Source organism: Dama dama, chromosome 25 (genome assembly GCF_033118175.1).
Source record: "Dama dama isolate Ldn47 chromosome 25, ASM3311817v1, whole genome shotgun sequence".
In the NCBI taxonomy this organism is placed as follows: Eukaryota; Metazoa; Chordata; class Mammalia; order Artiodactyla; family Cervidae; genus Dama; species Dama dama.
Window position 1 is genome coordinate 69,407,926 of NC_083705.1, and position 22,458 is coordinate 69,430,383.

The following is a 22,458-nucleotide window of genomic DNA, read 5'->3' on the forward strand; positions in this document are numbered from 1 at the left end:
CCTATATAACATGAGCATTTTGTAAAATAATATAGTCAAACCAGCCATCACAGTTTGCGTTTAAAATACTTCCTGTTAGAGAAAAGCGTATCGTTACCCAGTTTCTTCAGCAAGCTGAATGACTCCATGTGCTTCCAAACGGCAGCGTGAATTGTTTTCCCAAACTGAAGCAGTTTCTAGCTTCCCTGTATTAACACTATTTCTGTTGAACTGGTTTCAGCTGAACCTTTTGACTCTACAGAAGGTCTTTCTGCTCTGATACATTCATCTGTGTAGCTTAAAGTTCTTTCTTTTCATTTGTTGATTTTTCCCATCCAAGTAAAATTCCAGTTAAAAATCAAAATGAGTTCTTCCGCAACCACAAACGTTGCATTTAGACTTTGCTGAAAGCAAAGTAAAAAGTAATTAGGAGCACAGTGTCTTTGTTTTCCCAGAAGTAACACCCTGAAGAATATCTTGGAAAAATCATTCAAATTATAGCATGAGTTATAAGCACTGTTTGTTTCTATGTATTTCCAGGTGGATCAGGTACTCACATTCTGTTAACCCTCTGGGTGGAATCTCTTCCATCTGAGAGTCAGGTGAGGGCCTAAGTAAGGACAGTCACTGTAGGCATGTGTGTCCTAAATCATATATGATGCTATTCAACTGTGGACATTACAAATAAGACCAAGTAAATTTGGTGAAGCCGCCACCTGGCTCCCAGTGTCATCATAACGCCCATGGCACTGAATGGCCTGCCTTCCTCAGAGAGCGGTGCCGTGCCGCACCAGGAGGCCCCCCGTCCCGGGCAGAGAGCCCCGAGGGTCCCGCGTTCTTGTGTGTTCCCTGTTCGTTCCCTCTCTGTGTTCTCTCGGGGGCACGTTCTCTGTTGAACCCTGAGATGTCTTTTCTACCTCTCATTAGCCCTGGTCATCTGCTCCAATCGCTCCTCCATCCAGCATGGATTCTGGTCTCTGACCCCCATTCAGCTCTGCTTCCATTCCCCCGCAGAGCCTGGACGCAGGGACATTTATTCTCACTGACCTACTCGGAGTCCACACTTGGCATCTGCTTGCACTTAGACCCAACGCCCTGTCCCTTTTTCTTTCTGCCAAGCTCGAGAGTAATTTTCTTCCTTTATTAGAAGTTGTTGCTTTACCTGTTGTCCCTTCTTTTTTGCCATATCCTTAAATTTCTCACGCTCTGGTGATAACCACCATCTCTTAATAAAAATGCTCATCTCCTCCCTCGTCAGTGAGACAAGAACAAAGAAACCCAGTGAAACTAAAAGCTCCCTTCGTTCTGCGTGTCCAGGAAGACGCCTGTTCCCGTGCGATATTGCTTGTGTGTGTGCTCAGTTGCTTCAGGTGTGTTTGCAGCCCTATTGTGTGATATTAGGGACCCCTTAAATGATGCTCTTATGTTCTTCTAAGTTTTCAACTGATGGAGGATCAAGACACAGGAGTTAATGACAGTCAGAGAGGTGGATTTGTTTGTGATAGAGCTGAGCGAATGTACTGGACACTCTCAGTGCTGGTACCTTAAGAAGACGCAGACTATGAGCTGCTGAATGAAGAAGTGCAGCCTTCCGTGGGGTTGTCAGGCAGCTTCCTCAGCATCGAGCTCCCATCTGGGGAAGTAAAAACCTGGGGTTTTGATTGAAGATGCAATTTTCAGAACCCGGGCACCAGGAGCTGGGAGAAGATAGCCCTCCACCCCAGGTCACCAGCAGGAGACAGAAAGCAGGGTAACAAACGTGTGTGAACTTACAAGGTCTTTTGGGCAGAGGTCATTACCTATTCTTGGGCTCAGTGATCATTTTAAAAGGTAAGTGATGGAGGCTTTGGAGGTGGAAAGACCTGCCGGTGAATCAGTGCTCACCCCTCAGGGAGCTGAATCGTCTCAGTTCTCGATTTCCTCATCTGCAAACTGGAGATAACTAGTCACTGGACCTGCAAGTTCTGAGAATAAAATGGGACCATGTAGAGATAATAAATATTAGTAGCAAATAGCTTATTATAAATAGATGTAATGACTGTGAACTCCCTGATTCCTGATAGACTATCTGACTTCAGTGCCAGAGAGTAAGTACTTATTGGCTGAGTGCACCTGGGGCTGTGGTTCCTGATTACTGACACCTACCGGCCTCCTATTTCCTGTCTCTGCTGACACTGACCGTCTGCCTCTGAGCTTTCCCCACCCCACTCTGGGCTGGCCTCTCTTGGCCATCATATCTTCCTGCGGCCACATCCAAGTCCCCCAGGTATATTCCTGTCACTGCCCAATCCGTGGTACCCCCAGGTGTCAGCAAGACCCAAGGTCCCCCAGAGGCCATCACTCAGCCAACAGCTGCTCACACATTATGATAAGCAGAGCTCCCGTCTTTGTTTTGGACATTTTCCCATTTTTTTTGGCTAACATGTCTCTGTTGAGGAAGGAGAATTCTATCAGCAGGGGAGGTGTGGAGGATGGTACCTCTGAACCACGGTCACCAGATGTTTGATTTCAGATCCACTGTTGTGATAAAATTCTGTGTAGGATAATTTTCCTGTCCCTGGAGGGAATATCTTTCCATGATTGGATTAATTAACTCATAGAGGGGACACTCATAGTGTGACCAGTTCAGCAGTCACATACATTTTTCATTTGCCTCTGCCAGTCCCGTGCCAGGCGTCTTCCTTCTCAGCTTCCAGCCAGGCAACAGCCTGGTACCAACCAACTCCATCTCCTCAGGCCACACCTTCAGTGGCAGTTTGGACAGTGGTTTCACATTCATTTCATTGGACAGTGGTTCAGTTTCATTTGTTTCCTAGCATTGCTGGAACAAAGTACCACAAACTGGGTAGCTTAAAACAGAAATGTGTCTTCTCAGAGTTATGGGGGTGAGAAGTCCAAGACCAAGTTGTTGGCAGCCCATGCTCTTTATGAAGACTCCCGGGTAGGACCCTTCCTCAACTCCTTAGTTCTCAGCATCCCTTGACTTGTGGCAGCATCACTCCAGTCTTTGCCTCTGTTCATGTGGCTTCTCCCTGTGGCCCCATGTCCTCACATGGCTATCTTCATTTCATATGAGAACACCAATCGTATTGGATTAGAAAGTGAAAGTGAAAGCCACTCAGTTGTGCCCGACTCTTTGCGACCCCATGGACCATACAGTCCATGGAATTCTCCAGGCCAGAATCCTGGATTGGGTAGCCTTTCCCTTCTCCAGGGGATCTTCCCCAACCCAGGGATCAAACCCAGGTCTCGCATATTGCAGGCAGATTCTTTACCAGCTGAGCCACCAGGGAAACCCAAGAATACTGGAGTGGGTAGCCTTTCCCTTCTCCAGCAGATTTTCCTGACCCAGGGATCAAACCAGGGTCTCCTGCATTGCAGGTGGATTCTTTACCAACTGGATTAGGGGCCCACTTTATTCCAGTATGGCTTCACCTTTACTAATTATATCAGTCATGACCTTATTTCCAAATAAGGTCACATTTATAGATACCAGCATATGTTGGGGTGGGGGAATATAATGCAACCCATAACTGTGCCCTAAACAGGAAATGCTCAAATGTTGAAATCTTAAACTTTGGTGTTCCATTTTCCAGTGATGCTCTCTTTCTGTATGGCCACTAAATCCTCTGGCTATTCAGTCCCCGCATCTCAGCAACAGTATTGCCTTCTTGTTCCCAGTGGGCATCAGAAGTCATCGAGGAGGGCTCAGGGGATGGTCCTCTTTGCCCAGGGCCGAGCTGGCCTGCACCTCTCTCCTCCTTCCATGCTCCAGAGCACTGGTGAGGACAGTCTGTCCACTTAAATCTTTGCTTTATCTGCTGTGCATCCGTCCTCCAGCCCACAGTCTTTGGGGAAGGAGTCCCTCTCTCCTAGGCAGCATTCTGACGTGGATTTAATCGCACACATTCTCTCTCTGAATTACTCCCTCAATGGAATGTAGAGAAACCCTAGCCACAATGAGCACTCTGACCCTCCAGGTCAAGAGAAGCCTAAAGGATGCTCTTCAGGACGTGGGAACATGTAGATAGAACAAGTCATGACCGTTCAGCGACCCCAGTCTCTGGGGCCCCCCTATGCTTCAGGGCTTCTCTTCAGGTGAAGGGTGGCATCAAGCTGTCCAGGTGATGTCCTGCCAGCATACAGAGAGCCCTGAGGAAGGACCTGCGAAGCCTCTGATCTTCCCCTCACCCTTCCCCGTTGATATTGTTCAGTCACTCAGTCATGTCTGACTCTTTGCAACCCCATGGACTGCAGCACGCCTGGCTTCTGGGTCCTTCACCATCTCCCAGAATTTGCTCAAACTCATGTCCATTGAGTCGGTGATGCCATTCAACCATCTCATCCTCTGTCGTCCCCTTCTCCTCCTGCCCTCAGTCTTTCCCAGCATCAAGGTCTTTTCCTGATGCTGGGAGTGATTTGGCCAAGAGTGAATTGGCTCTTCTTATCAAAGGATTGGAGCTTCAGCTTCAGCATCAGTCCTTCCAGTGAATATTCAGGATTGATTTCCTTTAGGATGGACTGGTTGGATCTCCTTGCTGCCCCTCCCAGAGACCCAGCATCCTTTCCTGGTATAGTTCCAACAACTGTGCTGAGCAAGCCAAGTGCCCTGGGTCTGACACCAGAGTTCCAGGCACGATGTCTTATGACACCACCAGCACTAAGACTGTCCACCAATGGGTAGCGTCCCACCTGCACTTTGCAAGACGCGCTTGGTGGCCACGCCGTCGGCTATCAGCAGGGGCTGACGAGGAGAGGAGAGCCAGGCTGGCTGTGGAAGCTTCCTCGAGTTCCCTCTTTCCTCCCTGTGTTATCTGGCTTTTCTTTTTCTTCAGCCCTGAGTCCTCTCCTCTGCCCACATGCCATCTAGGTGTCCTTTCAGGAGGAGCATGCAACTCCCTGCGTGTGACTCTGCCCTCCTCACTGAACTCCTTCCCACACGCTGTTTACACTGTTCTGACTTCCCCTGAGTGGTGCCTCCTCCCTAATTCCTATTATTCTGTAGCTCCAATCACAGTTTTAGTTTCCTTGAAAATCGGTGGGTCCCGTTCATTCCTTCCTCGTGGTCGATGTGCAGGGTTGTGTTCACCCCACAACTCTGTAGCTTGTCCTGGTCGTTCTCTGGCTTTGAGCCAGAGACCCTCTCGAGTCCCCGTTTCACCTGCAGAGAAGGTGGAGGCGCCACTGGCCGGCCTCCACTGCCTCCCCGTCCTCGCTGCTGCCCACCCCCTGCCCCTTCAGTTTTAACCCCTTATATGCTGCACACTGGCCCTGGCCCTTCCTCTCTGCCAGGGATCAGCATTATCAATAAAGGGCCAGAGAGGAAATACTTTATCGTTTGCATCCATATGGCCTTTGTTGCAGCTTTTCAATGCTGCCATTGTAGCATGAAAGGAGACATGGCCATTGTATACGTCTATGCTATGTGACTGCAGCCATGAAGTTAAAAGACGCTTACTCCTTGGAAGGAAAGTTATGACCAACCTAGACAGCCTATTAAAAAGCAGAGACATTACTTTGTCAACAAAGGTCTGTCTAGTCAAGGCTATGGTTTTTCCAGTGGTCATGTATGGATGTGAGAGTTGGACTATAAAGAAAGCTGAGTGCTGAAAAATTGATGCTTTTGAACTGTGGTGTTGGAGAAGACTCTTGAGCGTCCCTTGGACTGCAAGGAGATCCAACCAGTCCATCCTAAAGGAGATCAGTCCTAGGTATTCATTGGAAGGACTGATGCTGAAGCTGAAACTCTAGTACTTTGGCCATCTGATGCGAAGAGCTGACTCATTGGAAAAGATTCTGATGCTGGGAAAGATTGAGGGCAAGAGGAGAAGGGGATGACAGAGGATGAGAAGGTTGGATGGCATCACCGAGTCAATGGACATGGGTTTGAGTAGACTCTAGCAGTTGGTGATGGACAGGGAGGCCTGGCTTGCTGTGGTTCATGTGGTCACAAAGAGTCGGACACAACTGAGCGACTGACCTGAACTGAATGCTGTGTGCTCATAAACCTTTATTTATAACCGGTGGGTAGGCCTAGCCTGAGGTCTATAGGAGGCTGGTCCCTGTACTATCTGGAGAACTCTTAGCCCCAGACGGTCCATGTGGCCAATGACTTTAGTTCTGTCTTGTCTTTGCTCTGATGTGGCTTCTAAATGGGACCTCGGCCCTGACCATCTTATTTGACATGACCCCCCTGCTCCATCTGGGGCTTCCCTGGTGACTCAGATGGTAAAGAATCAGCCTGCACTGCAGGAGACGTGAGTTTGACCCCTGGGTCGGGAAGATCCCCTGGAGAGAGGAATGGCTACTCACTCCAGGATTCTTGCCTCGAGAATCCCATGGACAGAGGAGCCTGGTGGACTATGGTCCAGGGGTCATAAAGTGTCGGACATGACTGAGTGACTAACACTTTCAACTTCCCTCCTCCATCTAGCCCTCTTGATTCCCTTCACTGTGTTCAACTTTTATCCTCCTTTAGTTCTTGCCTCCTTTCCTCCATTGGAATTAAGCTTCTCCAGTGGCCATGCTTATTTTCTTTGACCACTGATGTATCCCAGGTGCTCATAGGAAGCACCCAAGACATCATTTTTTAATAAATGAGTTAATAGATGAGTAGTTTGCACCTTTGTTTTCCCCATCCATGAGTGTATGAATTCCTTGAGGGCAGCGTTGAGATGGGATCAATTTTTGTGTGCTCAGCATTTCATGTAGTGCCCAAAATACAGCTGAGGCTCCATCCATATTTGTTGAATGAGTTGGAGATAAGCACATTTCATAAGCAGCAGAAATAAGAATTTTGTTATTAACAAAGGGAACATGTCGCCATTGGTTGTAACCCAGAATTTAAAACATAGAGATTTGTATGTTTCAAATGGATGCAGGTCCAGATATTTAAAGAATCTTGCTTTGCCATCTCATTTCAACTCCCACTTTTAGCTATTATGTATTTCATCAGTTATCAAAGGCAGCATGATCGATTGGATAATGTTCCGGTGGAATTTGAAATGTTGAGTTATATGTTTGGTCGTATAAGTTTCAAAATCAGATTTTTTTTTCTCTGTGCCAAAATCACTCTTAAAGCAAATTTATGTGTTTAGAGAAATAGTTTAACAGCCTTAGTGCATTAAAATACTAATCGTTAATAACCCTTATTAAATGATTACTGTAAAGCAGGATAATAAATGTTTCATAGTCGATGCTTAAAATAGAGAAGCTATAAAACTTGCCTTCAAGAAACTGGTAATCAAATCAGGGAAATAGTCAACCCATGAAAAGGGGGAAAATAACATATCCAAATTAATGTTGTACAAATTGAGTTTGTGGGTTCTCAGGGAACTGCTTGCTTGCACATGGACTGAAACCTTGGTGAGAATGTGGGAAAAAGAATCTATCAGTGAGCTTTATGAACGCAGCATGGACATCTCCCAGGGCGTAATCTCACTGGGACGCGGCATCCTGTTTCTTTTCCTTCTTGGAGATAGCATCTGTCTTTCTCCTGGATTCTCCCATGATTTTTGCATCTCCCCCATTCTCTAAGAGTCCAGCCTTGACCTCACTGCAAAGGAAAACACACTTGAAATCCACAGTATTGTTTTTTATGAGCTATTGTGTTTCTAGTTTAGAAAACTCTTTCTATAACCATCTCAAGCTCTCCTGGCTTGAAATACTTTATTGATGTTACCCACATATTAAATAGACTCTTTGAGGTCTTTAAAATACAATGATTAACTTCCTAGTGATTAAAGATAATTTACTTGGAGAGAGAAAAATCCCTTCTGTGCTTAACTCTAAGGAGGAATTGTTTCTGCTTATCGTGAAGACAGGTGCTTTGTGGAGCTTGGCATTTCTTCCCGGGAGCAGACACCACTTCTTGGGGATGCAGACATGGCTGGGATAGGGTGACCCTATTGGGTTCCATCCTGGGGACAGTGAGATCACTTTTGGCACAATCTATACAGTGCAGTCCCCAGAGGTATAAATCGTGTGAGTTAGGCTCTCCCTGGACAGATGAGATTTGCTAAAGCAGGAAACTCATGAGTGGAAGCAGAGTTCACAGAACAAGAGAAGCAAAGACAAGTTGGGCCTGAAAATGAAGTCTGTTTGTTTTAGGAGATCTGTAGTGTTTATCAAGGAAAATAAGCTCGGTAAAACCCAGAACAAAAGACATGGATGTATAGTCTGCAGCCTAGTTTTGTGATTTTATCAGACAGCATCTGGGGAGGTGCTTAAAAGGGGTGTCCTTGTGAACAATGGACTCAGTTCAGCAGTGCAGCTGAAAGGCTAAACCCTGACCACTGACTCATGAAGTTTCAACTTGTTAGGATGATGGTACATGGACTTAGAACTTGGGAGCAAAGTCATGAGACACAGCGTGACCAAATGCCGTTTTCTGGTTTTCAGGCTTGATCAAGCCTATCAGAAGGCATTGTGGGCAGATGGTCTACCTTGAGGGGGATGGATGTATCTTGGAAATAGTGTTGTAAACTGATTCTGATGATCTTTATAAAGTCAGAAAGGAGTTTAAATAAATGGCCTCCCTGCATATCATCTGCCTGTCTGTGCACCTGCTGGAATCTCTGGTACATCCAATTATTATTCCAGGCACAAGGAGTGGTGACAATGACTATTTATAACTTGCCAGGTAGATGGGAGACTCCATTTATGTGTCTTCTGGAATTCTCTGCACAACCCCCCCACCCCAAGGGAGATGGCACTGTCCCCGTTTACAGATGAGCAAGCTGGGTCGGAGGAATCAGCCTCCGGAACCAGGGTCACACGGCTGATGCATGTGTGAGCTAGTACTTGAAGACAGACCCTCCTCTCTCTGTAGGTGCCCAGCCTCCCCTTTGGTTAATCGACTTCTTAGGAAGCACCACCATCCTAAGCTGCCCCCGTCTCTCTCCTGGTGTCCACATTTTTATGCACAAGCTGCCATGGTAGAGGGGTATGGAGACCCGACATGGTGGCTGGTGTTTTCTGGATTGGTGAAAGCTTGAGAAAGGGGATGCAATGAGCTGGAGTTATTAAACCCAAGGCAGAAATGTCTGTAGGATTATTTAGCACAGCCCTTTATGCATGCAGAAGTCTGGTAGGTGAGGAAGGAACCAGTTCTTGTGGCACTCCCTGAAAATAGCAGTGTATTCTGTCCTGGTCCTTGAGCACTGAGTTCCTGAAAGTTGGGCAGTCATAGCATCCCTTCAGGCAAGTGTTGCAGGGTCTTTACTTGCAATAAGACATTTTGTCCCCAAACTCAAGTTTGATCACTTGCCCCTCAAGAATCCGATCCTGAGAGAGATAAGTGTTGGGTAAAAGGAAAGATAGCTTTATCGAGGAAGCCAGCAGTCCTGGGGAGAAGGTGGACTCATGTCCCAAAGAACCAACTCCCCACTCCCCATGTTTTGCTTGGAGATTTTATAGGAAAAAGAGGAAGGGGTACCTGTTGAGGAGAGGGTTGCCGTGTATATGGTCAGTTCATGGACCTTCTGCTGACTGGTGGGTGGTGAGGTAATCTGGACTCAACATCATTGACCTTCTGGTTCCAACCGGTCTGAGGTCTCTGTGCTTGTGGGCAGCATACAGTTATCGTCTCCCACTTGGCAGGGGTTTCAGTATCTGCAAAACAGCTCACAGGGTATATCTGAGAATATTACCTATAGCCCTGAAGGAGGAACTAAAAGTCTTTGACTTTGCCTGATGGCTAAACTGTTATTTTGTCTGTTTAACTGTTTTCCTTTGCTTCTGCATTTTCTCATTTCTCTGATTAAGCTTATTCTTTGGCTTATTTATTTATTTATTTTACAGACAAGAGGCAGGCAGAGCACATGTGAGTGAGGCTCTGTTCTGGAAGGCCCCATAGGATCCTGCTCAGTTACATTTTGGACTTCAGTTCACACATTTCCAGAAAGTATAGTTGAATCCCACCCTTTCTCTCCCCACCAAAATATTATGAGGCCAGAGGCACCAACTGTATACACTAAGACATATAGAGACCTGCATTTAAAAAAAATCTGCACAAAGAAGATATGTTCCATAACAGAGAACACATATACTATTAAGAAATTTGCTAGTACTTATGTAACCACTCAGGACAATGCTTTGATGTTCATTGTCCAGAAGTCATAGCAGTCTCCTGTTGACAGTCCTGGGTCACTCCTGACTCCTGGCATGATTATTAACATTGTTTTTCTCTCTCTCAAAAGATCTCCAGTTCAGATCATTAATCATGCTGTCATCCTGTTTATCAGATACTCAATTGTCTGTGTTTCAGTAAATTTGCCTCCATAATGCTCTGCTAAACTTCTTGTTTTCCTTCAGTTAATGACCTCTCACATTTTTTCATTCCCTGATGTACACTGGATAATCTCCATGTTTTATATTCTTTCTTGCCCTGGTCCAGATCAACTCAAGAGACAAAGACTAAACCATCTTACAAGTTTTTGTATTCTAACTAAATATCGTTGGAGCCTAGTATCTCTTCCAATTAACTTTTGCATGTTTTCTTCTTAGTCTTTAAGAAATATTTTATAGGCACTAAAATATCCCTAAGCTCTTTGAATTAAAGTTAATGCTCCAATTTAAAGACTTCTTAGGTGTTACAATCCTGCAGGTTAAATGGTTGATTCCTAAAAGAAGTAACCTGCATATTTAAAATATTAATATAATCAAGAAAAAATGAACATGGTCAATAGAAGCTTGTAGCTTTGAAAATGTGAGAAATACGTAATCATGAAATTACTAATGCCTAGTTGAGCCCAGGGCTGTGTGAATTAGTCAGATCGTTCAGGGGACTGGAAGGGCTGTCAGCGGCTTTGTGCTTCAAATAGAATGAGCAAGCAAGATAGAGCAGGATGTCTCTGGCCCTGTGAGCTAGAACAGGTAGGCAATAGCCAGTTGGTGGAGCTGGCCAGGTGGTGGAGAGAAGAGTGCTGGGTGAGAGTTTGGTTTCCTAGAGTACGTGCTGGTGAGCAGGTGGCAGTTCTCATTCGGGAAGAGACAGTACGTGTCTGTGCTACACGTTGCTCCTGCTCGGACCAGAAAATCTATGTAAATAACACACTTTCAACAGGTCGCATTCCCCATGAAGAGGAATCAAGTTTGCTGGAACCACAATTCTAGTTCTTCTGCGATATTTTAGCAATGACTTTCTTTCTGCCGAGTTCCCAGTGAGTGAAGGACCTGGAGATCTGAGGCTCATGTTATGATGTCAGTGATCACTAAGGACATACTGGGACCACATCCCACCCCCGCCTTCGCCTGATGACCACCACTCACACAGGAATTTGGGTCATCAGCTTTCTCTGCAACTCCTCAGTGTCTCCCCAGTGGCAGCTGAATTGCAGATTTCTCTCTGTGGATCTCTGTCTTGGCCTGGCCTCCTGCACCAACACTAGCTTCCTTCCATTCTTGGTCACCTTTAGGGTCTTCTCGAGGGCTACTTTCCATCCTGGGTGTGGCTTGGGGCCCAGTCCCACCCTAAGCACCTGCCTTTTCCCTGCTCCCCTCCCTCTGATTCTTGAATTCACCTCGATGCCCTTGGTCCCCAGTGTCCTCCTCCTCATTGGTCTATGTCTTGTTGGTTGGTTCGCAGTGGCCTTGAAGGTGTGGGCTGTGGGATGCCCAGGGCCCAGGACAGTGGGACAGCCCCATAGCAGGTGGTGAGGAAGTGCATGAGGATGGAGGCCCTTTAGCTGGAGTTCAAGGCTCCATCTCTAGCACAGACTCTCCACCGTGTTTGGTTCCAGATCTGCTGAAAGGAACACACACCCTCATTTGATATACAGAATGCAAATATTATGAAGTATGATAACTTGTTAAATAAATAAGGACTTCCCAGGGTGACGCTAGTGGTAAAGAATCCATCTGCCGATGCAAGAGATGCGAGAGTCGTGGATTCAATCCCTGGGTCAGGAAGATCCCCTGGAGTAGGAAATGTCTACCCACTCAAGTATCCGTGCCTGGAGAATCCCATGGGCAGAGAAACCTGGTGGGTTACAGTCCATGGAGTCACAAAGAGTCAGACAAGAGTGAGCGTGAGCACACACAAGTAAATACTGATGATATGTTTACCAACATGTCCATTGGTATTAATTTATATTTTTGTATATATTTATTTATTTATATATTTATTATTATATAATATTTATACACATATATAAATATGCATATATATAGATGGTGATCTATATTTTGATAATTAGCAACCAAATGATAGGCATGTGGCAGGCATCACCTTTGACTTTTCTCTGCAACTCCTCAGTGTCTCCCCAGTGGCAGCTGAATTGCAGATTTCTCTCTGTGGATCTCTGTCTTGGCCTGGCCTCCTGCACCAACACTAGCTTCCTTCCATTCTTGGTCTGTTGTTCAGGCACTAAGTCATGTCCAACACAATGATACTAAGTATTGGGTATTTTTATCACCATTCTAAGGGGCTTCCCAGGTGGCTCAGTCGGTAAAGAATCTTCCTGCAATGCAGGACATGAAGGCAGATGAGGGTTTGATCCCCAGGTTGGGAAGATCCCCTGGAGGAGGGCGTGGCCACCCACTCCAGTATTCTTGCCTGGAAAATCCCATGGACAGAGGAGCCTGGTGGGCTACAGCCCAGAGGGTCACAAAGAATCAGACACAACTGTAGCGACTGAGCATGCCTTCTAAAAGGGGGAAACTGAGAACTTGCGCTGTTACGTAATCTGGCCGTGATCTTACTGCCAGTAGGTGGAAGTATTGAGCCACATATACGTACACCTCAATCCTATACGTATGGATGTCACACACTCAAAACATACACACACAAACATGTATATCTATCCATCTATCTGTACCTATTGATCTATCAATCGATCTATCTAGTCTTTTCCTAGAAATCTTAAGGAAAGAATTTTAGTATGTCAACGTCTTTTAAACCACTTTTTACTTAATTAAATTTTAGTTTAATTATCCAATCTTGACAAACACATAGATGAAATTAGCTTTACTTTGGAACTCTCTGCTGCACATTTCCATGTAACTGTGATAGGGAAACAACCTTCAAAAGAAAGAGAGGACCTGAAAATCTAGGAATATGCACAGAAATGGTTTAGATGGTAACTGATATCAAAAAATTATAGAACTGAAACCTCTGTCTCACAGAATGTCATATCTAAATATTGTTTCCATTAGCTTCTTTATTTTTGTGGAAAGGCCACCTATTTTAAAAACTCAGCCTGGCTTTATTTATATTTCTCAACTTCTGATCACCTTAATATATGCATGTTTGATTACTCATCATCATTATGTGAAGTTCTACTTGTTCCGTCACTAAGTTGTGTCCGACTCTTTGCGACCCCATGGCCTTCAGCATGCCTGTCTCCTCTGTCTTTCACTATCTCCGGGAATCTGCTTAAATTCATGTCCACTGAGTCAGTGATGCTATCTAACCATCTCCCTCTATTGTCCCCTTCTCCTCTTGCTCTCAATCTTTCCCAGCATCAGGGTCTTTTCCAATGAGCTGACTCTGCATCAGGTGGCCAAAGTATTGTAGCTTTAGCCTCAGCATCAGTCTTTCCAATGAATATTCAGAGTTGATTTCCTTAGAGTTGAGTGGTTTGATCTCCCTGCGTCCAAAGGACTCTCAAGAGTCTTCTCCAGCATCACAATTCAAAAGCATCAGTTCTTCAGAAGGTCTACTACATACAAATTATTCAAAAGGAAAGCAAAAGGAAATCATGAAATAAAATTTATAGCCATCATTTAATGGGACGGTATTTTGTATCAGTCTCTTTCTTCCCTAGGCTGAATAGTTTGTTCAGGATGAAGGAACATTCTGGATGTCAGTTATTCAGCCCAGGGTTTTAAGCCTGCTAGACATTTTCTAGTCTACCTTTCTCTTTGATTGCAAAAAAAAAAAAAACTTTGATAGATTTTGATTCTAGTGAGATTTTTGTAGAGTTGGAAAATCTGAATTCCTTTCTGTCTTTAATGTCCATTCTCATTGGTTTAGACAAATATTTCTATATTAAGAGCCTCTCGGTGGTCCAGTCAGTCATTAGATTGGACCACTGAACCTGGCGCTCCTCCAGACTGGTGCAGTAGGCTATGGAACAGAGAGAAGACCTATGGAAAGGCTCCATCTCGCTGTTCAGAGTTGGGTTGTACATGGTCAGAAACTCCTCAGAAATATCGATTCTTTTGCCCTTCATACAACTCAAGTTTATCAGTGTTCCCATTTTCATGGGCACTATTATGTCAGTAAGTGTGCAAAATAAAAGTGCTTATATCATGAATCATAATTCCTCTTATATTTTGTAGAATACTCTGTAATCTGTTACTCAACATGTTTTACAAACATGAGGAAAGAAACCAGCTTCTCCATGCATATATTTGATAATAAGCTGACAAATACTTGTGTCTGTTTTTATTCTGAATTAGCAGAACTTCTATTCACTTGTAGCTTGATAACGATGATGAATAAAAGACCTCTCTTTCATGCCCCCACACTCACTGTAGACGGGGAGGCCACTGACTGATTTCTGACTTGTTCAGCTCACTCAAGAGTGACAGATACTAGCTTATGGTGAATCACATTTCAACAAGAGACAGGACTTAAATAATGGGAGGGAAACAATATGCATCTTATTGTCCCACCAGGTGAGAGTCAAGCATCGCCTACCTCCAGACTTCTATCCGTAAAGGCAAGAGCTCCTTGGCTGTCTTTTTAAAGCTATCACTGCTTTTCCACTCTCTTTGGCAAAGGAACGGAATGCTGGCTGAGTTTTAAAAGGCTCTGGAACTTCCTGATATGACAGCAGGTCACCCATCAGAACCCATCATCCCCCTGAAGGACCACTGTGAGGCTGCAGGATGTGTTTCCAACCGTAGCTTGTCTCCTTGACTAAAACATCTGTCAGATGCGGTGGGTTGGAGAAACACATGTGCGATGTTCTTTGTCATTCAGTCGCTAAGTCATGTCCGACTCTCTGTGGCCCCACAAACTGTAGCCCACCAGGCTCCTCTGCCCTCCACTATCTCCCCAGGTTTGCTCAAATTCATGTCCAGTACTGCCTTCCAGGCACAAATTCTTCCCTTGTTTTTGCAATAGGAAAGAAATCTATTTGCACATTTTTATCTAAAAAGCTCTATATCACCCTATGATAAAATGGGTTAGAGTGGTGTGCAGAGATATTGGAGGTTCTCCAAGGAAAGAGGAACCCATGGGCGAGTCTGCTAGGCATGACTCAGTACTCCTCCTTTATGAGAAATCTTGGTGAGATTGTTCATGGGAGTGGACGATGAACATGGATAGAGGTTCTTGCAGTCACTGGTGGATGTGCCCTTGCTCTGGTGTCCGCCATGGGAAGCATTTTCTCTAGAATTAGGGCAAACGCTTCCCACACTATTCTTGTTTAATGAGCCCTGGGATTGTTGACTCCTTCCTCCCACTCTTCTTTCTGTGGCATCTTTGATGTCTCTGATAGCTGCAGAGTAAAGATTTATCTGAGCATCCCTCTTCCCCTCTGGTCTGTTCTCAGACCCTCCTCATCTTGGTCTTGAGTAAAACCCAGCCGCCACTGTGGTTTCTGAAACTTTGCCTGAAATTCCGAGACCTGTTCTTCCATGTTGTTGAAGTAACTGATGGTCCTCTTGCAGCCCGTTATTTTTTCAGTGTAGTGTAATGGTCCGTGTACAGGGCCTGTGGTCAGACTGCCTAGACTCAGGACATAACCCCCAACTGGATGCTGGTCGTGTGAACTTGGTCGGGCTCCTCTGGGCTGTAGTGTCTTCATCTGTGAAACTGGAGGGGTAACACAAGCATCTCCTTCTATGATTCCTGTGAGTTTCCTGAGCTTCTGAAAGAGAAGCACCCAGCCTGGAGCCTTGCACCAGAGTTTAGCACTCAATAGAGATTTTAGAGTTTTTAATCTCAATAGAGACTGGGCTTCCCTGGTGGCTCAGATGGTTAAGAATCCACCTGCAATGTGGGAGACCTCAGTTCAATCCCTGGGTTGGAAGGATCCCTGGGAGAAGGAAACAGCTACCCACTCCAGTATTCTGGCCTGGAGAATTCCATGGAGAATTCCAGTATAGTCCATGGGGTCGCAAAGAGTCAAACACAAATGAGTGACTTTCCCTTCACTTCAGAGATTTTTAAATTATAGACCAACCTTGAGCTGGAAGATACCAAGGCAGATCTTTTTTAATGTTTTCAGCTCCTTGATTTCCTGCTCAAGGCTTCCTGGATCCTACAGATATTTCCTATGTGGTTTTCATGCTGTGTGGCCACAAGTTACTGGCAGAAGTAGGTAGTCATGAGGGTGCTTGCTAAAGCTTGTGGACTCCGTCTCACACCACATCCACCCGTGCTGGGAGCTATAGCTAGACACACCTACATCTTTCTTCCATTTCTTCATTTTCCATAAAGTCTGTTGGTGATGACGGTGGTTTTTGTTTGTCTCCATTTCACTGAGCAAACTGCAGTCTGGTTATATGAGCCTGGGTGCAGAACCTGCTCTGCAGAGATTTAGCCTTCTCTTCAGAATTAGGCATCCAGGTGAATATTAGCTTTAGAAACTCAATAGAGTCTTGTAATTGTTTCATATATTTGCTTTTGGGGGTCTGCTTCAGTGAGTAATTCTCTTTGGGAGACACACAGTGAACATGGATTCAAAACTCCCCCAATATTATGCTTTTCTTTCCAAAAACACAAGTCGGAGAGGTGTCCCCGCCTGTTTTTGTGGGCATCTTTCCAGGGTATTAAAGCAGACTGTACAGTAAATATGTCTAACTTCCATCTCATATATTTTAATGCAAGCCAGGGTGTTTTTTAAAAATATCTGTTTCAAGTTAAAGCAAGTGATCAGATACTATGTTTAACAGTTGATAAATTAAAATCAGTTCTTATTGAAATCTCGATGATTAATACTTCATGTACGTAAAACTACTTAACAATATCATGAGCTAAAGAGAGAAGCACATGACACATACAACATATAGTAGAATATTTTTTACATTTTTAGAACGTGAAGTGAAAGTGAAATTGTTAGTCGTTCAGTCGTGTCCGACTCTGAGACCCATGGACTGTAGCCCAACAGGCTGCTCTGTCTGTGGATTTCTGCAGGCAAGAATACTGGAGTGGGTTGCCATTTCCTTCAGGGGATCTTCCCAACCCAGGTATCCAACCCCCGTCTCCTGCATTGCAGGCTGATTCTTTACCATCTCAGCCCCCAGGAAGCTGTGAAGTTGAATGAATTTGAAACATTTTGTGATGACATCAACTGTTGATTGAAATTCAGTCAAATTTGGCTGAAAGCTGGCAGCAGCCTTTCAGGACAGAATAGTACTTGGTGTCCTCTTCATGCTGGTCTCAGAATCTGTGTCTGCATTTCAGATCTTAGGTGAGCCTAAAACAGGCCTAACACTTAACATTAATGGATCATCTTGTAGCCAAACCTATTTTTAGTTGTTCTGCTGATAACATGTCTGTTGGTACAACATGATTGGATCTGACAAAGTACAAGGCCAATTGAATTGTCCTCCAAAACCAATTGTCCCTGAAATATGTCCTGTGGATACAGTTGTGTGTATTTTTCCATTAATTTTGAAGGATATTTTCCTATTATCTTAATTGCACCATAAATTAAGACACTTGCTGATTGAGTAGAAAACTCTCAGCAATAGAGAAAAGCATAAGAATCAAACCTGGTTATTAGAGTTTTTAAAAGATAAGTATTAGGGCACACCTGTGTCTGACAGGGGCTTCCCACCTAGTGTTGGTGGTAAAGAACCCACCTGCCAATGCAGGAGACTTAAGAGACGTTGGTTTGACCCCTGGTTTGGAAAGATCCCCTGCAGAAGAAAACGGCAAACTGCTCCAGTATTCTCGCCTGGGAAATCCTTGGACAGAGGAGCCTGGCGTGCTGCAGTCCGTGGGGTCACACAGAGTCAGACACGACTAAGGTGACTTAGCACACATGGCACGCTGTCTGAAAGGGTATCATCTTTATTATCAGCAGACTCAAACAGCAAGTTATGAAGATAATGCTTTCGGTGCTGTATATGAAGTTCTGTTGACAATCTATAATAAATTCCTAAATGCCTGATGAGCATGGTGATTAAGTAAAGGTTTGCCATAATTTGTCATTTCTAAGTCCATAATTTTGATCTAATCATGAGATCAGAAAGGCAATGACTCCATTTCAATACCCTCCTCTCCTCTAAATGAATTCCCCAGAAATGAAGAAATAAGAAATTAAGAATTGATTATCACATTTCATGGTCACCATAGTAACAGGAATGTCTAAAGCTGATTCAGGACACTAACCCTATAGTTTCAGTTTTCACAAATGAAAAACATTTTTAAAGTCCTTACTAAAAGCACATAATTTATGCCAAAGTCATACTCGAGTATATAAGTAAAATCAAAGAATTTTGTTGTCTTCTACACAAACAAACATGATATTAATGCTATACCCCTATATTCTGAGCCACATTTCATGTTTTTAATATTTTTCTCTCATTGTTTTTTTCCAAATTCATATAGCTTTTATTATGGTATAATGATTGTTCTATTTTATTATTATTGCTGAGAATCTCTGTCTAATTTTTTCTTTCTATTTTATTTTTTTATCTTTCATTTTTTTACAGTAGGTCCTTCTTGGCCATCTATTTAAAATACAGTCAGTCTCAAACACCCAATCAATCCCTCCCCTTACCCTTCCCTTCCGGTGACCATAAGTTCATTCTCTAAGTCTGTGAGTCTGTTTCTGTTCTGTAAATAAGTTCATCTCCCACTGTTTCTGAAGGCTATTAAGGATGTACAAATAAAGTACTGTCTGTGGCTTTAAAGTGTATTGCAAATTTTTGCTGTCCATTTTTGATGGTATCAATGTTATATACCTATCGAAAAGTTGTGTGTGTGTTAGTTGTTCATTCGTGTCCAACTCTTTGCGACCCCATGGACTGTAACCCGCCAGGCTCCTCTGTCCATGGGTTTTCCAAGGAAAGAACACTGGAGTGGGTTGCCATTTCCTACTCCAGGAGGTCTTCCCAACCCAGGAATCAATCCCGGGTTTCCAACATTACAGGCAGATTCTCTACCATCTGAGCCATCAGGGAAGCCTCGCTATGTACGTAAGTGCTATATAACTCAGGATGCTTATGTGTGGAATCACACTGGCTATTTCCTGTCACTTAGAACTCATGTGGGCTCCGGTTGCTCAGACAGTAAAGAGTCCACTTGCCAATGCAGGAGACTTGAGTTTGACCCCTAGGCTGGGAAGATCCCCTCAAGAAGGAAATGGCAACCCACTCCAGTATTCTTGCCTGGAATGTCCCAAAGACAGAGGTGCCTGGTGGGCTACAGCCCATGGGGTCGCAAAGAGTCAGACATGACTGAACGACTAAATAATAGAACTCACGCACCAGGTTCCACCCCGTGGTGTAGATCATTAGGGTGCTCTTGGGGCCTTGTTCCTTCTATAAGAGCACAGTGTTATCCACACAAAATCAAGTCTCTCTGGAATAAATACTGAGCAGGCAAGACGCAGAGGAGTAGCTTATGGATGTTTAGGTTTTTCTTCTCTCCTGCTTTTTTATCAACTTTCTATTTTACATTGGAGCATAGTTTTGGGGATTCCCTGGTGGCTCAGTAAGTAAAAAATTCCAACTGCAGTGGACCGCCTGCAATGCAGAGGACTCCGATTCAATCCCTGCATCCAGATGATCCTCTTGAGAAGTTATGGCAACCCACTCCAGTATTCTTATCTGGGAAATCCCTTGGACAGAGGAGCTTGGTGGGCGATAGATAGTTCATGGGGGTCACAAAGAGTCGGTCACAACTGAGCAACCAAACCACCACCACCACAGTCGATTTATAATATTGTGTTAGTTTCAGACGTACAGCAGAGTGATTCAGTGAAACACGTGTCTCTTTCTTTCTCACATTCCTCTCCCGTTTAGGTTGTTAGGTAATGTTGAGCAGAGTTTGCTGTTCTGTCCAGTAAGCTGAGCCCTTTCTTCTTTCCTGTATGTTTCTAGAACCAAACTTCGTGTCCTCTTACGACATCGGAAATTTCACCTACTTCTTCTTCCGAGAAAATGCCGTGGAGCACGACTGTGGGAAGACCGTGTTCTCCCGAGCTGCCCGGGTGTGTAAGAACGACATCGGGGGCCGCTTCCTGCTGGAGGACACGTGGACCACGTTCATGAAGGCCCGCCTCAATTGCTCCCGCCCAGGCGAGGTCCCTTTCTACTACCACGAGCTCCAGGGCACCTTCTTCCTGCCCGAGCTGGACTTGATCTACGGCATCTTCACCACCAACGTGTACGTAACTGCAAATCATTCTTGCCTTGCTCTTCTGCTCCTGGTGAATGACTCTGCTGTTCTCTGCCCTTTGAGCTTTACAAGTTGCTTTAACAGAAATGTTTCTTCTTTTGCTGGGCTAACAGCCAAAAAAAAAATGTGAGTGTGAATTCAGTGCTACCAAAAGGGATGTGATTTCTGAGACGGGTGTTAGGAAAATAAAGCTACTCAGAAAGTTTTGATCTATCCTTCTATTATGGTAGTCTCAAATTATTCTCTGTACATTTTTCCTTCTGATTTACTAGTGTGTTCTGGGCATGGGCCCGTTCTGAAATGCTAGAACATATTAGATGTCTTTTTTTTTTTTTTTTTTTTTAATTTTTAACTGGTGGTTAATTGCTTTACATTGTAGTGTTGCTGTCTGTTGGTCAACAACCTGCATCAGCCAGAGTTATATATATATCCCCTCTCTCCCCATCTTACCCCTCTAGGTCTCTTTCTTTTACCCCATACATAAGTCATGCATCTTTGCATAATGAAACCAGTGTTGTCTGGAGAGCCTGATCTTTGTGATAACATAACTTTTAACTCAGATGTACATGTAGGAAGAGCACATAAGTAGGCTTACCCTATTATATTTGATGACTAACTTAGACATTTCTAAAGGAATGATTCTACTTTTAAAGTATTTTTGCAAAAAAAAATACAGTGTTTTATTTCTTGCGGGAGATACTCTTCCTCCAGAACTGACACTATTTGGACTAAGTATAGGATGTACAGTTTCCTGACTCGCATTCTGTCTGGTGGAGTGTGCCAGGACTCCGCACTTAATTCCCTTCCTTAGCTGACGTGCTCAGACTCCATGAGATGGCACCCACCACCAGGAATCACAGACTCAAGCTCTACTTTCTTCTGCCTTCGCAGTGGGCATGATGGTTCTGCAGGGTGATTTCTGCTTTGCAGCACCTTTGAAATCTCTCATCTGGTGACCTAATGGTTTGGACAAAAGCCAGATATCTGTGTCCAGGGTAAAGGATCTGAGTCAGGATGAGTTGAAGTACCAATCATGGAGGTGTGATGGCCAAGTGTCCGGGTCTGTCCTGGATCACAGCTTTTAGCACCAAGGCTTGCTCAGTGCTGGGAAGCCTCTTGGTCTTGGGCAAACCAGGACAGTTGGTCACTCTACCATGTCTCCTCAGCTTCCTGAGTCTTGCCAACTTCTGTTTTCATCCCATCTTCATCCAAATGGTGATGCTCAGTCACTCAGTAGTGTCCGACTTTTTGCGACCCCTTAGACTGTAGCCAAGAATGCAGGCTCCTCTATCCCTGGGATTTTCCAGGCAAGAATACTGGAGTGACTTGCCCCTTCTTCCTCCAAGGGGTTTTCCTGACCCAGGGATCGAACCCATGTCTCCTGTGTTCCTGCATTGGCAGTGGGATTCTTTATCACTGAACCACTTGGGAAGGCTGTCCACAAATTGCATTTCTGAAGAATCACTTTATCTGCATCTTACTTCCTTGTTACTCTTCCCTCCCATTTTTCCTACTGCTGAGCTTAAGTGTTAACATTTGCTTTCTAACAAGTTTGTTCCACGAGGCGTCTTCTTTCTGATGCAAAGTTAGAAAAACAAGACTAAAATGGATGACTCCCTACTCACCCCCACCCCACCAGGACCATCTTTGTTATAAATCTGGTTTTCAAACCCAGAGATTATTTTCTCTCCTTGATAAGTTTCTTTGGGGGGAAAAAAAAAAAATCAATGTATAGCTTCTGAAGTTGATTTGCTTTCCAAAACCTTATTTAAGAAATAGTGTAAGCTGCACAAGATGAATGTTCACTGGCTCTGTTGACATCAATTTTACACACAATGGGAGCTTGGCTTACTGAGATGTTCATTGCCCTGGCTGCCGGCAAACGCGAACAATTTAAAAAGTTGAGGAAGTTCTGTGTCTGGGCCATTCCAGGAGGGTGAGTGGTCTATTTAGATACCTGCAAAGATAAGTTAAGTTTCAGGCTATCCAGAATATTTGCTTAATGTTGAAGATGCTCATCGTGTTGGAAATCACCTGATACAGAGACCTTATACTAACAGAAAGAGAATCACTAGTCCTTCCATGTCTCTCTCCAGCACTTACTCTCAGGAGGTCTTGGGAACTGCTTTCTGATCTATCCACTGCAAATCCCAGCATATGTCTCACCTCTGCTC

At 44.4% G+C, this 22,458-nt stretch overlaps 1 protein-coding gene across 2 annotated transcripts in view; it reads left to right on the plus strand.

Moving 5' to 3' along the window:
* SEMA5A (semaphorin 5A) overlaps positions 1-22,458 on the plus strand; it is a 539,339-nt gene that overhangs the window by 352,673 nt on the left and 164,208 nt on the right. For both annotated transcript variants that reach the window (XM_061129337.1, XM_061129336.1), the window contains one exon: positions 19,987-20,272. In XM_061129337.1, the coding sequence (XP_060985320.1) occupies positions 19,987-20,272 (286 nt within the window). The remainder of the gene's footprint in view (positions 1-19,986; positions 20,273-22,458) is intronic.